This window comes from Crocodylus porosus, unplaced genomic scaffold (assembly GCF_001723895.1).
Source record: "Crocodylus porosus isolate Cpor-Errol unplaced genomic scaffold, CroPor_comp1, whole genome shotgun sequence".
NCBI lineage: Eukaryota > Metazoa > Chordata > Crocodylia > Crocodylidae > Crocodylus > Crocodylus porosus.
In genome coordinates this window covers 4,440,985-4,454,194 of record NW_017728928.1, presented here as the reverse complement: position 1 = coordinate 4,454,194, position 13,210 = coordinate 4,440,985, and the positions used below count along the sequence as shown (strand labels likewise).

General features: G+C 37.1%; 1 protein-coding gene across 2 annotated transcripts in view; it reads left to right on the top strand.

The window, feature by feature from the left end:
- CEP112 (centrosomal protein 112) overlaps positions 1 to 13,210 on the top strand; it is a 275,736-nt gene that overhangs the window by 83,343 nt on the left and 179,183 nt on the right. For both annotated transcript variants that reach the window (XM_019542365.1, XM_019542364.1), the window contains 4 exons: positions 7,568 to 7,722; positions 7,994 to 8,123; positions 9,208 to 9,300; positions 10,063 to 10,122. In XM_019542365.1, the coding sequence (XP_019397910.1) occupies positions 7,568 to 7,722; positions 7,994 to 8,123; positions 9,208 to 9,300; positions 10,063 to 10,122 (438 nt within the window). The remainder of the gene's footprint in view (positions 1 to 7,567; positions 7,723 to 7,993; positions 8,124 to 9,207; positions 9,301 to 10,062; positions 10,123 to 13,210) is intronic.

Genomic DNA, 13,210 nt, shown 5'->3' with positions numbered 1-13,210 from the left:
GGCTGAGGAAACTGCAGAGCAGACTGTCTTGTTCTTGGTTGGGAACCCATCCTATCCCATCCTATAACCACCAATGTGTCTCTGCTCTGTAGAGATCTTTAGGAGTGAGGATGAGAAAGCAGAGGTCTGTCCTTGGCTTTTATGCTGAGACTCCCTACAGCTGTATAGTCTGTGGTAGGCTTGTTTGCCAATATTTGTTCATGAGAAATGTAACTGAGGTGACCATTTCATTACAATAGACAGCCTGATTTATTTTTGCCATTAACTTCTTTTTTAATTGGAAAAAGAGCCAGAATATAGATTGCAAATGTCTTCTGAAAATATTTCCTGTCATTGATTTTTTTACTCAGACAACTATTCTCTATCTGTTGCTGATCCTCGTCCAGAATGCTGAGCTGTTTCTGTTAGTTTCCAATTTTATTGCTTCTGTGGCTAGGCCCAGAAAGGATGTTCAGTAGTTTAAATCCATGAAAGTCTTGAGCATCTCATTGCTCAGCTTCTGCTTGTTGTCCCATGAAGATGACCATACTCTCTTTCAGTTTCTTATTTATTTAGTGCATGTGTGGGCAAGACATGTTATTAGTGCTTTATGCCAGGGACTTTGTGTACATGTATCCTTAAGAAAATTTTTATGAATTACTTGACTGTAATAGACAATAAATTAAATGCTTGTTATGCTTTCACCATTCGGATTTTTTCTTATCCAAAAGATACATAATGAGAAGCCCAGCTTATGCAGGGAGTATAAAAATAGCTGGATCATTGCTCAGGAAGTATTATTTGAGAGACTTCATCTCTGAGAGTCCAGAATCCCGAATATATTCCTTACAACATAAAGACTGCATGAAATTCATTGAAATCCATCAGCACTTTTCCATCATGAATTAGATGGTATCTTTTTTTTTTATCTGGAGCAGAATATTTAGCCGGAGAATGTGAAGAAGGACAGGGAATTACACCAGGGCTGTCTCAGTGGAGACGAAGCATTGTTGAATTTGTCTTCTGGTTCTCCTGTATTTTCTTTTTAAACATCTGTGTAGGGCAGGGGTCGGACACATCTGGTCAATGGATCCTGCCTGTGGAGCTGAAGGGTGTTGCCTGCGCCTCAGGCTCATGCCCATTCCTGAGCTGGGCATCGAGGAGTTGTGCCAGGGCCCAGGCAGCTTTTGCCGTACCCACACTGCTAACACTTCTCCCCAGTGTCCCAGCTTTGGTCTGACATGGGTCAAGTGGTTTCAGTGATATGTCACTGGTGGGAGACTTTTTTTGCAGCCATGCCAGGGCCACACAGTGGGACCTACATGTGCATTACAGCTGTTTCTCCCAGCCCCCAGCTCCCTGACTGGTGTGTCAACTCAGCTCCCAGTGAGTGGGGAACTGCACCTGGACCAGGCATCTGCCACCTACATCCATGCTATCACTGCTGTTGCTTTTCCACCACTCTCCCATTTCCCAGGTGCAGCATGAGCACAGCTTCCAGTCAGTGGGGAGCTGTGCTGCGATCAAGGGGGCTTTCATCTGTGCTCACACCACCGCTGTAGTGGGAAGGGGGAATGGGGAGAAGCATTGGCAGTATGGATTTAGTCTGCAGATACCCAGGCCCCGCACAGCTCCCCAGCAGCTGGGTACTGTGCTCATGCCCCAGCTGGGGTCTGGGAGATGCCGCAACAGTGCAGGTGCAGCTCCTAGCCGCCTGACCCCAGCATGAGCTTGGGGAAGTCCTCTGCCAAAGCCACTTGGCCTTCAGTGGACCAGAGCCAGGTTATTCGAACCCATGGCAAGTAAAAGGTTGCTTGTTTCTGACGTAGGGCTTATTTTTAATATGCTGATGCTTCCAAATGAAGAGTCGTCTTCTTAGAGTTATTTTTTTTACACTGATTCGGTGGTAGATGTTTACAGAAACATTGAAAAATTGACTTTCCATTCCTGGAGTGCTTTTTTCACTTTTTTCTAGTTAAACATTACACTTAAGGACATGCTGATGAGCCATCAATTTATCACCAAATGTAACTAGTTCACTTGTTTCTCTCTCGGGAACAGCTCCGTTGATTTTCCTGTGCCATGAAGTCGAACTGCCTCAAATCAGCAAGCCTTTGAGAATTAGAAAAACACAGTGCATCGCTGAGTTCTGCTGCCTGCCATTGTCCCCAGCATTTTCATTTTTCTCCTCAACTGGCTCTACAGTATCTGTGAAAACTTGTGAAAATATGAATATTCCAATGTCTTTAGAGCTAAAGGGAACTTATTTTGCTTTTAAGGCTTTCCTTTCTTGCCTAAAGGGAAAATGGTTTGAGTGTTGACAGACAATACACTGTGACATTACATTTATCAACAGTGTAGGTGACTTTATTAAATCCCTTGGTTGAGAAGCAATTTAACTTCTGAAGAATCGTCTCACTCTTGTCGCTGTCCATCATCCAGTGAAGGACAATGTTCTGGCAGTTAATCTAAGCAGGAATTTGTGTCTAACATAAATGGTAACTGAAGTATACAGTACTTCAAACCATTTTATGAAGATACATATGTGTATAGTCAAAGAATGCCAAGTGTTACTCAGTTTCTGGTCCAGACAAAAAAACCACCAAACCTGTTAATTAACTGTTTAGATTTATACTTCATTAAAAAGATGTATCCAGTTGTTATAGCTACCGTTATCTTTAAAATACACATAAAAAAACTCTACCTGATTTAATGCCTTTTTCATGGACTAGCTTGTTAGGAAATCCTGGGGTTTTGTTTTGTTTTGATTTTTTTTCATTTTGGGGGAATACTCTTTCAAGGATGATCAGGATGATGAAACAGAACAGACTTTCAGGTTTTTATTAATAGCATCAGGAAGGCATACCTCCATTGATACTTGGACTTTGCCCTCCAGTTTAATCTTTTTCAGGCCTCCTCTCACAAATGAAGGGTTAAAATACCTACGTCTGATATCTATAATCAGAGTGGTATTTTTATAACCACGTCTCAGATGTTGAGAGCCACATGTGTGGAAGGTACTGCTGCTGCTTTTCAGGGGGTACTGACTTTGGCATCAGTGATAATGCCTTCCCCAAAGTGTTGAAGCCTACACACAGTTGACACTTTTTGTTTCTTTTTTTCTTTTTGTTAAGTCTAGTGGTGGTAGAAAATCATCTGAAGAAAGAAGCAGTAGGTAACTAACCCTCAGTAACATATGTGTTAGCATACTCTAAGAAAACGATTCATTCTTCATTCCCTATCTTAAACTTTAGGGTGGACTCCACTGTATATTGTTAAAATACAAAATAGTACAATGTAGTAGTGACACCTTTGCAGTACATCTATTGTGTATATAGTTTATAAAGTAAAAAATTGTTAGCTAAAACCAGGGAGTTGCTCCCAAGGTGGTACGTTGTACTTTCCATTAAGAGAAGACAAAGAAGAGTGATAACTTGAATGAGCTAAAGACCAATGTCAGATAAAAAACTTTATTCTGTTATTAATGAATGTTGAATTTAAAAATTAGCATTCAGACCTTGTCAGAGGTAACAGTAAATATGGGGGAAAATGGACACAGTCTGTCAGCAGCATTGAATTTAAGAACCATCAAAACGAGACAGATCTTGCTGAGCAGCTCCTGATTTAATAATTAAACAAGGTAGAGTTCAAGGCATGGCTTAAGATGAAAGACTAGACTGTCACTGGAAATTAGTTTCTCTTTTCTGTTGTTTCAGATTCTTTTCCTTTTTCATAGAGGTTCATACTGTCAAGAATGCCATTTATTATGAAGAAGTGAATTGGCTGAATGCTATAACTTTTGTTTAATGGTGTTGACAAATATTTTCCCCCATAAAATGTGTATTTGTTTCCTGGAAAAAGACTTACGATAATTTAGGGCATAAAGCAGTGGTTATGAAGTCTGTGATTTGTCATTATAATTGTAAAGCAAGGAAGCAGCAGCGGATTACTAGTTAAATACTTTATAAAAATATATTAAATTAGGCTTCAAGTGAAGGAAGCTTTGATATGAAATGTAGGACCATGTGTTTTGTCATCACCAGTTGTTTTTTTCAAGTTTTATTACCCACTCTTCTGTGCCTCACATTTTCAGTTATCTTTATCATAGGCTTTACCTTCCCATTATCCATAGCAATGGTCTGTTAGCCAGTGTGTGTAAAAGAGGATATTTGGAGGGGGGAAGAAGTATGTGAGGATACATGCACTGTGTAAATAATTGATTAACGGATGAGTTAATGGTCTAAATCCATCAGTCAGTAGAATCATTCTGAACTTAAATTAGTGCAACAGAGGTCAAAGGTCCTCATATGCCTAGTGGCCCATTGGGCTAGCATGGTTAGGGCACACAAGGCATGGTTAAGGCCAGAGATCACTGCACGGCTTTAACTTGCATCATGGGAGTAGCAAAGTGCTTTAACTGTTTTGCCACCATGTTCCCTAATTGAAGAGGATACAGATTTTTATGTGAAAAATGTAGGAATGAAGGAATCAAGCTGGCTTTGCCAATGATTTAGGTTGTGATCCTGCTTTTTGGCTTTTTGTGGGCACCTTTATTGTTTACACAGAATACATTGTATTATTGTATCCTTGGTCCTCAGTTGTGTTTGATCATAATAGCGGGTGGCTCATCAGTATTAGTGGTAGTTGTTTCTTTGAGGTACCTGGTCTTACTCTGAACATTAGCTAATCAGCCTTTTTTTCAAGTCACAGGTGCAGACTCCAGCTACTTGTAGGAGTATGTCCAGTTGCAACAGCTGTGTAGCGCAAGTCTAAAGATCCACGTTATGCAGTGCATATTTCAAAAAGGGGTTCACTAGCTACCACACGTTAGAGGGAATGCTGACACTTTGGGGAGAGCTCAACAGCAACCGAAGTAGATTCAGCAATATTTGTAGAAGGGTCCTTAGTTAAGAAGCATAGCAAAAATAGCTGTGTTTTCATGTGGACAAATATGAAAGGCATCCTTTCTTGCTGAATCCCTCTCATGAAGTCACTTTACATACATAATAAAATAACTAATCTTCATGGACTGTATTAAAAAAATACCTGATTTAAAATGACTGTTATGTTCTAAAATGTTCAATACTGCAGATTGTTTCATGTCAATATTAAAAAAGTTATATTGCATTATAGAAATTTCTTTGGAGTTGGTTTTCTAGTGCCTCACTTACTATTTCAGCAGAAAATTGTCTCTGAAGACATTTCTTGCTTTGGCTATTTAAGCTGAAATTATGTTTTGCCAAATATACCGCAGCTGGCAAATTGTGGTATATCCTCCTTATTTTATCACATGGCTCAATCTTTTGGGTACAGGATGTCTGAAGCTGATGTTTATCAAAAACAGGATAGCAATCTTCACTTGGTACATGACAAATCCTATAACTTAAAAGTAAAATACACACCTTTCTTTGTTGTCTGAACAAACCATACTCTGCAGCTGGCTTTCTATTGGTACAGAGAGTGGGTTTATGTAGCCTGTTTCAGAAAATATTTTAAGCTGCTTTTCAAAGTTTGAGTAATACAATTCTGCTTGCATGAGTGTGTCAGACACCACTTCAGGCATATTTAAGTATTACTCAACTAACTTGACTTGACCGATGGAGTTTTTACTTTCCTTTAATAGGGTGAAAATATTCTTCCACTTCCCCTTGCTTCCAAACCATTGTTGACTTAAAAATAACTATGATTGTACATCCTACAAGGCATCTGTGTCTTATTTTTCTCATCTTATCCTACTGAGCAATTCTTTTCTCACTTCCTTACACATTAACATGCATTTAGGAAATAATAAGGTAGAAAAGAGTTGTTTGTTATTTATTTTTTGGAGTCAGCTGTTGTTTTCATGTGATGTGTTATGTTTTCTGAAAATGTTTTTTACTATCAAACTGTTCAGTATCTGTTTGTAAGGTAATTGGGAAGGGATCATTAGAAGGAAATATTAAGCTACGGTGAGACAGCATAGAGGGATGGGAACACATGTGTTCTGCTTCTGGTGCTATGCTGACTTGTCTTGTTCCCTTGGGCAGTATGTGTTTTTTTCCTCTCTTCCCCCACCCCCTTTTCTTATACTCACATTTATTAATTAAAAAGGGGAGATGGTAATGCGTGTGTTATTAGCAGGGATCTGGGTTTTTTGTGTACCATGGCCATGCTAGTCATGGGGGAGGAGAAGCCAGGCTCCGAGGCAGGTGCCACATGCGTCAGTCGGGACTTGGGTGCTGCTGTGGGCGGCAGGGGGCTGCAGACCTAGCCCCTGGCCCTGTAGACCTGGCAGCTGAGGGCCCTCTCTGGTTGGGCTGGGGGGTAGGGGTCTGTGGGTGGGGAGTGAGGGGCATTAGCAGGGCTGGGAGGGTATGGTTGGGGAGTGAGGGGCCTGGAACTGTGTCCCAGTGAGCAAAGGGGGCAGGGGGAGCTCTGATTTTCCATGTTATAAAACCCAAAATCAAATACCAAAATATATAGATATTTAGAATATATTTGATTTATAATGACTGAGGCACTGGTAGGCTTCCTAAAATGGTAAATAGATCAGTAAAACATTGTGTTCAATTGATACCTATGTATATGGTGGCATTTCATTTTAATTGCAGATTTTGAGTTTTTTAATCAGAGAATTTGGGGGGGGGGTGTTCTAGTGAATTTGCATTTATTAAACAGAGAAAACCAGGATTCCTGGTTATAAATGTCTGTAGAATGATTTAAAGGCTTATTGAAAGGGTTAAATATTATTATAACATTTATGCTAAGAAGTCAGTGTTCTTAATATTCCTCCCATCTGTAGCATATATCTTATCAATATATCTTAAATCTTTCAATCCAACACTTCATTTTTATATGTAAATATACATGCTTGTGTAGCTTATATATGAAAAAAGTGTCCTTACCTATTTCCATATCACATTATTCCTTTGGAAGTAATACCATAAGAGACTGACTACAAGAATGAGCTGTTATTAGGCATATGCATGGGTAATGCTTTTATTTTAATGATTAGATTTTTTTATATAAAACATTTAATGTCAGTAAAATATATAGATTGAATTAATTGGATTCCATAACACTTTAAAGGTTACAGATATTATCTGACCTGCTTAAACATGTATACAAATATCATGAAATTCCTTATTAGACCAACCAACTTCTGTAGTCCTTTTTAAGCATAAAAATTAAGCAAATCATACCCACATTTCTGATAGTGGCCCGGAGTTTCATTTTTCTGACATGCATTGCAAAATGTACATGTGTCAATGCTGGTCATGCTGGTAATGAAAGAGCTCAGGACATTATTTTCCATGTCTTTTTTTCTTTGAAATATTTGCTTTGCTTCTTAGTACAAAAGACTTACTTTATAGAATGTAAGTACAAGTTTGGGGGAAGAGGTCACACATTTCTACTTTATTTCAAACATGTCTATTTTAGGTTTTTAGAACATTATAAAACTTCCTGTCATGACTGATGACAGCTTTGCTAGTCTATCTGTTGTGTCTTTAGATCACCAAAGAACCTAGTTGCTTTAGGCTGGTGCATAACATCAAGCGTGTGCACAAATTTATTTCTGTCGTTTCTTAACAATAATCTATTCTTTTAGAACCAGATGGTCAAAGAACTGGAGGCCCGTGTCCAGCAGCTGACCATAGAGGCTGAAAATAGTAATTTACAGCGCCAGAAATTATATCAAGAGAAGACTGATCTGGAACAGCGTTACCAAGCAGCGTGCACTGACCTGCAGGAAGTGAAGGCAAGGTAATTAATGAAATAGTCCTTTTTTTGGTCTCTAAAGAAATCAGTATTCAGTAATTCAGTCTTGAAACACCGCAGTGAAATTTTTACCCACTCTGGTGCTTTTTTAGCCCTCACATAAAATAATGTTTACAATGAAACGAATATATTAGTTACTCATTATTTATTTACATTTCACTTAATGGGATGGGTGTCTGGGTGAATGGAGTTAGCAAAAAAGAAAATTAGCCAAAATTAGGAACTAATTTTATTATTGTTTCTTTAATACTTGTAGGTGCAACTCACTTCAGAAAGAGAAGGATCACATTATACAAGATTATGAGCAGAATATTCAACAACTACAAAGCAAATATGATGCTGACATAAATTTTATAAAACAGGAACACGCTCTCTCTGCAGCTCAGGTATATTTACAGGGATACAGCTTTCCAGGAGTAATAGGCATAAAAATGGTTGCTTACCACTTATGTACATAAAGGAGGAAGATGTTTAGAAGTGGTCTCTTCAATCTTGCAAGCACTAATGTGTGCAAATAACTAGTCAGTGAGACTTTTCAGTTGCCTAAAGTGTCCCCATGCATACCTGCTTATAGCATTAGGGTTTACATTTGCATTACCAAATTTGAGCGCAAAAAAATTCTGAAATGTGTGCGCAGGTGGTATTTGCGTATGTCAGGTAGTTATTAGCTGAGCCCTCATCTTGGATGTACGAACGTAAGGTTTCAGGTGCCAAAAAAACTATGCTTGAAAACTTAGAGCACCGACTTGCTGGCTTGTATGAGGTCTCTTCAATAAATAGTTTGAGAAGTGGTATGAAGAAAAATATTTTTCCTCGGGTATAAATTAGTATATTTTCCAGCCATTATTTATGGAACATTTTGTTTCATGTATATTTGAATTTTTGCAAAGTAAGCTAGGCCATATCAGTATTCAGCTCCAAAATGTTAGAATTCAGTATTTTTGTATAAATAACAAGCCTTGGTGATAGTATATGTACCTACAACATAGGTCAAATATGTATTAGAAAACAGTCCCAATTTTCAAGAAGTTATTTCTAAACCAGTTGATAAATCTAGAACAGCCACAGCAGTTTTGTTGCGGCCTCATTTACTAAAATGCTAAGAGCTTTGCTAGGGAAACACTGAATGACTTTCTCCATTTTATGTTCAGATTTTTTTCTCCATTAAATTAGCGGCCTATTACTATTTTTTATTATGATCTTATTCATATTTTCAATAGCACAGAAATATTTTTAAAAAAAGTACTAGCTGTTTAAAAAAAGTTTCTTTTCCAGAAATACTTTTAAAAAAAAGTACTAACTGTTTAAAAAAGGGTTCTTAAAGTACTAACTGTTTAAAAAAAGGTTCTTTTCCAAGTTGATCATTTTTCTGATTTTTGATGGAACATTGGAAAAAGAAAGACCGAGTCACTTCTATTCAGGTAATGGAGAATACAAGACAAACATTCCCTCTTCCTGTAATCCCTGCAGGCATCTGATGTGATTGAAGAATTAGAACAGAGTGTGTCTCAATTAAAACAACAGTTACAAGAATCAGAACATCAAAGGCAGCAACAGCTAAGGGTGAGCCCTTTTTCCTCGTTCCCATGATTTGTATGAATAGAATACCAAACTAAGATAAATTTTGGAGTTTGTGAAAATAAGAGGCGTCAATCTCTTTGCATTTAAAAGGGTAAAACTTCTTATATTTCTGACTAAGCCTCTTAAAGAAATATTGTGACAGTTTGTCTTAATTCCCTGTGTGTTGAACTGAAATAAAAGCATGTATCGGCAGATTATAGAGAAGTATATAGTAAAGTTAATAATAAATCATGTATCTGTCTTTCACAGCAATATTTGTATTTGTGTGAGTTAACATAATTTTATTTTTTTACTGTTATATTTTAACAATTCAGTTACATGTTCTGAATTCTCATAGATACACAGGTTATTCCTTTCTGCTCTCTACTACATATTCTCTGCATCCCTGCTCGGGCCCCAAGTATCTCCTTTTCCTACATCGTATCTTCCTCTCCCCTGACTTGGGGTAGAGCAGCCATTTTATCGGCACAGGAGGATTAGTTACTGTTATATTTGCAATACTTCAACATTGTTCATAGTTGGTGGGATGAATTGTTGTAAAGCAGGAGGAAAGCACTCTCCACTTATGCATCCTCAGGTTCTAATTCTGTTGCCCTGTAGCCTGTGCTTGTGAGTTATGGACGAAGACCAAACTTGACCTGTGTCTTCTCACTGCTGTTTTCAGAGGCATCTTCAAATAACTGAGTATTAGAAGAGTTACAGAACTTGTGGCTTGCTTATTAAAAAAAAAATCTTAATTTACAGGATCAAGAAAACAAGTTTCAACAGGAACGACTTAATTTGGAGAGAGTTCACGATAAAAAGGTAATTGTAAGATGCACTTCCAAAATGTGTCTTTTTATGTAGCAACTAAAGATTGAAATCCACAGATCCTTAAAAAGTGAATATTGGGCAGAGAACAGATATGTAACTGTTGAAACCTAAAAGCTCTAATAGTAATGATCAGCTTTCAGACATGGATAAAGCTATTAATTTGTTTGCCAGAAGTATTAATAATTGTAGCTTGAAACACAATGCCTACTTTTTAATTCAGTTAGGATGAAATACACCCTGATGAAGAGGAGGCAGACAAGTATATGGATCATAATGATCTTACCATGATTTTTCATTCTTTCAGCTGATATTTTAGGAAGAGAGAGAATTTTAATTGTTGATATTTTATCAACTGTATCAATTGTTTTCTTCCAGTAAATATTTGCTGTGTATTTTATTTGGACTTTTACATATGCTCTTCATCTCCCTGAGATAAATGATTTTGAGAGTAGAAATATAGTGAATAGTAATTAAAGAGCATATATAATCTTCAGATCACTTTACAAACTGATTTTTAACTGATAACTAATTTTTATACTTAAACATCAACAGCTTTAAACAGTAAATTGTTATGTGGTGCAAGACTTGATTATTCCCTTTTTGGTGTCTCTGGACACACTCTCAGGTGTCAGGCCTTGTGCCTCTGTCTGTCTCACAATGGAAATTTCCAATTCTTTGACTCTCAGACAGGGCTTTGGATTTTCCAGTATTCTATGAAATGACTGTTCAACAAACCTGACCAAATTTAAGTACTTCTATTTCTTTTTTTTTTAGCCGCCTGTGATCAATGATACATAGCAGCAAAACGGTCATGTTAAAATTATTGTTTATCTTAGCATTAGGAACAAAACTTGTGGGAAGGATTTTAAAGTGATGTGCATGGCACTTTCACGTAGTTTTAACATCCCTTAGCAGTAATTTAAGCATGACTGACTTCTTTACATACCTCAGTGTCTCCTTCTGATTCATTCAAACAACTACCAACTTTCACTCTACTGAGGCTCCCTTTTAAGTACTTTTCTAATTCTTTTGCTTTCTTACTTTCCCAGGTTTTAGCCCTTTGTTTCAAAATCCGTTCAGAAGACACTGCAGGAAATGAAGTCAGTATTCTGAGAGCCAGTGGGTCTGGCATTGTCCCTCAACAAATCTTAGGCAGTTTCTTAGAGATGGCTAACCTTGAAACATATTTTTCCTTCATAGTTATTTTTGCAGATGGATTCTTGTTGAATTAAGCCAACATAATCTTAACGAAACACCCCAGTAATCAGGTCAATGTACAATTCTCAACTTCTCCTGAAGAATTCAAACTAAATGTTTATTGGTTTCGTTCTCCTTACTTTCACTTTCTAAATGATGATGTTAAGGACTCGATCCTGAGCTAGATTCACTGGAGCACACTGCTGTCCCTAACTGGATCCAGTTGCAAGAGCTAGCTGAAAAAAAATTCTATTGCTAACATGTATTCGATCTTTTTGTCCCATTCCTGAAAAGAAAAAAAAAAAGGACTGGACTTTTGAGATCCTGTAGCACCCTACTGAGATCAGTGAGGCTCTGCCTAGGCACCAGTTTCTGCTAGTGCAGAGTAAGTAGCGGGATCTGGGCCTACACTGGGACCTGCAATGAGAGTTGCTTCAGATTTGCCTCCATAAATGTTAGTACATTTGTTTTTGATATCAGATGCAATGTTATCTGAAAACTTGAAGTAATTAGTGATTCCTTTTATTTGGGAGCTGTTACAGTACTATAACACCAGTGTGAATTGCTATCTTAATATAAACTTTTTGAGGAAAGGTTTTGTCATCTCATACACTAAAAAAAATGCCAGGTATAAATTTATGCTATTTTAACAATAATGAGTCATATTGGTAAGGGCCACGTCACTTTATTCAAACAGTTTAATTATTATAAAAAATATATAATAGCTGCAAAATGAGTGTAAACTGATGCAAAAATCTCATATTACTAATAGCACATTCTAGCTGGAATCATTATTTCCTCACATGCTCGTCTTGTGTTTTGCCCTTCATGAAATGGCTCAGGTTAAGTAAGAGTGGTTGTTACTACCTAGGGAATATGTCCTTTGATTTAAAAAAATGGATAAGATAAAACTTATTTCAGCAAGGATTGTGTAACTATTTGGCAATACACAAGATGAAGAAAACTTTTTGGTAGAGTGAACTGCTAAAGTTCACATGCTCAGAAACATTGTTGAAACAGTGTACTTTGAAAATCTCTGAGAAAAAAAAGTACGTAAGAGCCATGGTATTGATGTGTTCATAAAAGAAAGCACAGATTGGGCTGTAAAATGCCAAAGAAAAACCCCCAGTAACTTGCCTTTATTATAGGAACCATACAGCATCAGCTGCAGTCTGTTTGTTAAGTACATACAAATGATCAAATAACTGTTATTGATCTACAATGACAGTTCCCTGTTAAGATCCTTGAACATCATACATATACTAGATAATAGCCGTAATGATGTCACTATTTGATTAAGTTCTTAATCTACTGAATCAGGAACTGGTTAGTCTAAATGGTTTTACAAGCAGAGGAAACACCTGCCTTTTACAAATAAGCTACTGCTTGTATTCCAAGCAGGCAGCTAAATATAATAACAGTGACAGAAGATTAGCAAGAGCAGTTCTTGAGACAGCTGTTAAACATATATAATATAGCAAGATAGTAACACCTACTCCTAACTACCATAATTGAAAAGCCTTCTTTTTGTGAACCTGTTGGAAACCAACTAATTATTCAGACTTCCAAATAGTTAACACCTGTAGTAAAGTCTTTTACCAGAGAATCTGTAAACTTTGGGGGGGGGTTTTACCTTCTTATTTTTCATATGAGATCTTGGAGTGTCATATTGTATTGTCCGGTACATCTTTTTATAAAGTTTCAAGGTTATTGATATTAATATACATTCATGCTTTGATATTTTCTTGGGATTTGATTTTCATCATAATGTGCAAATGCTTCTATAACATGTAATCAACTAAACTGTATTGACATACTGTGGTTCGTGTCAAAGGAGTTTACAAATGTTGTAAGTTTATGGATTTTCTTTTTTTTCCCCACT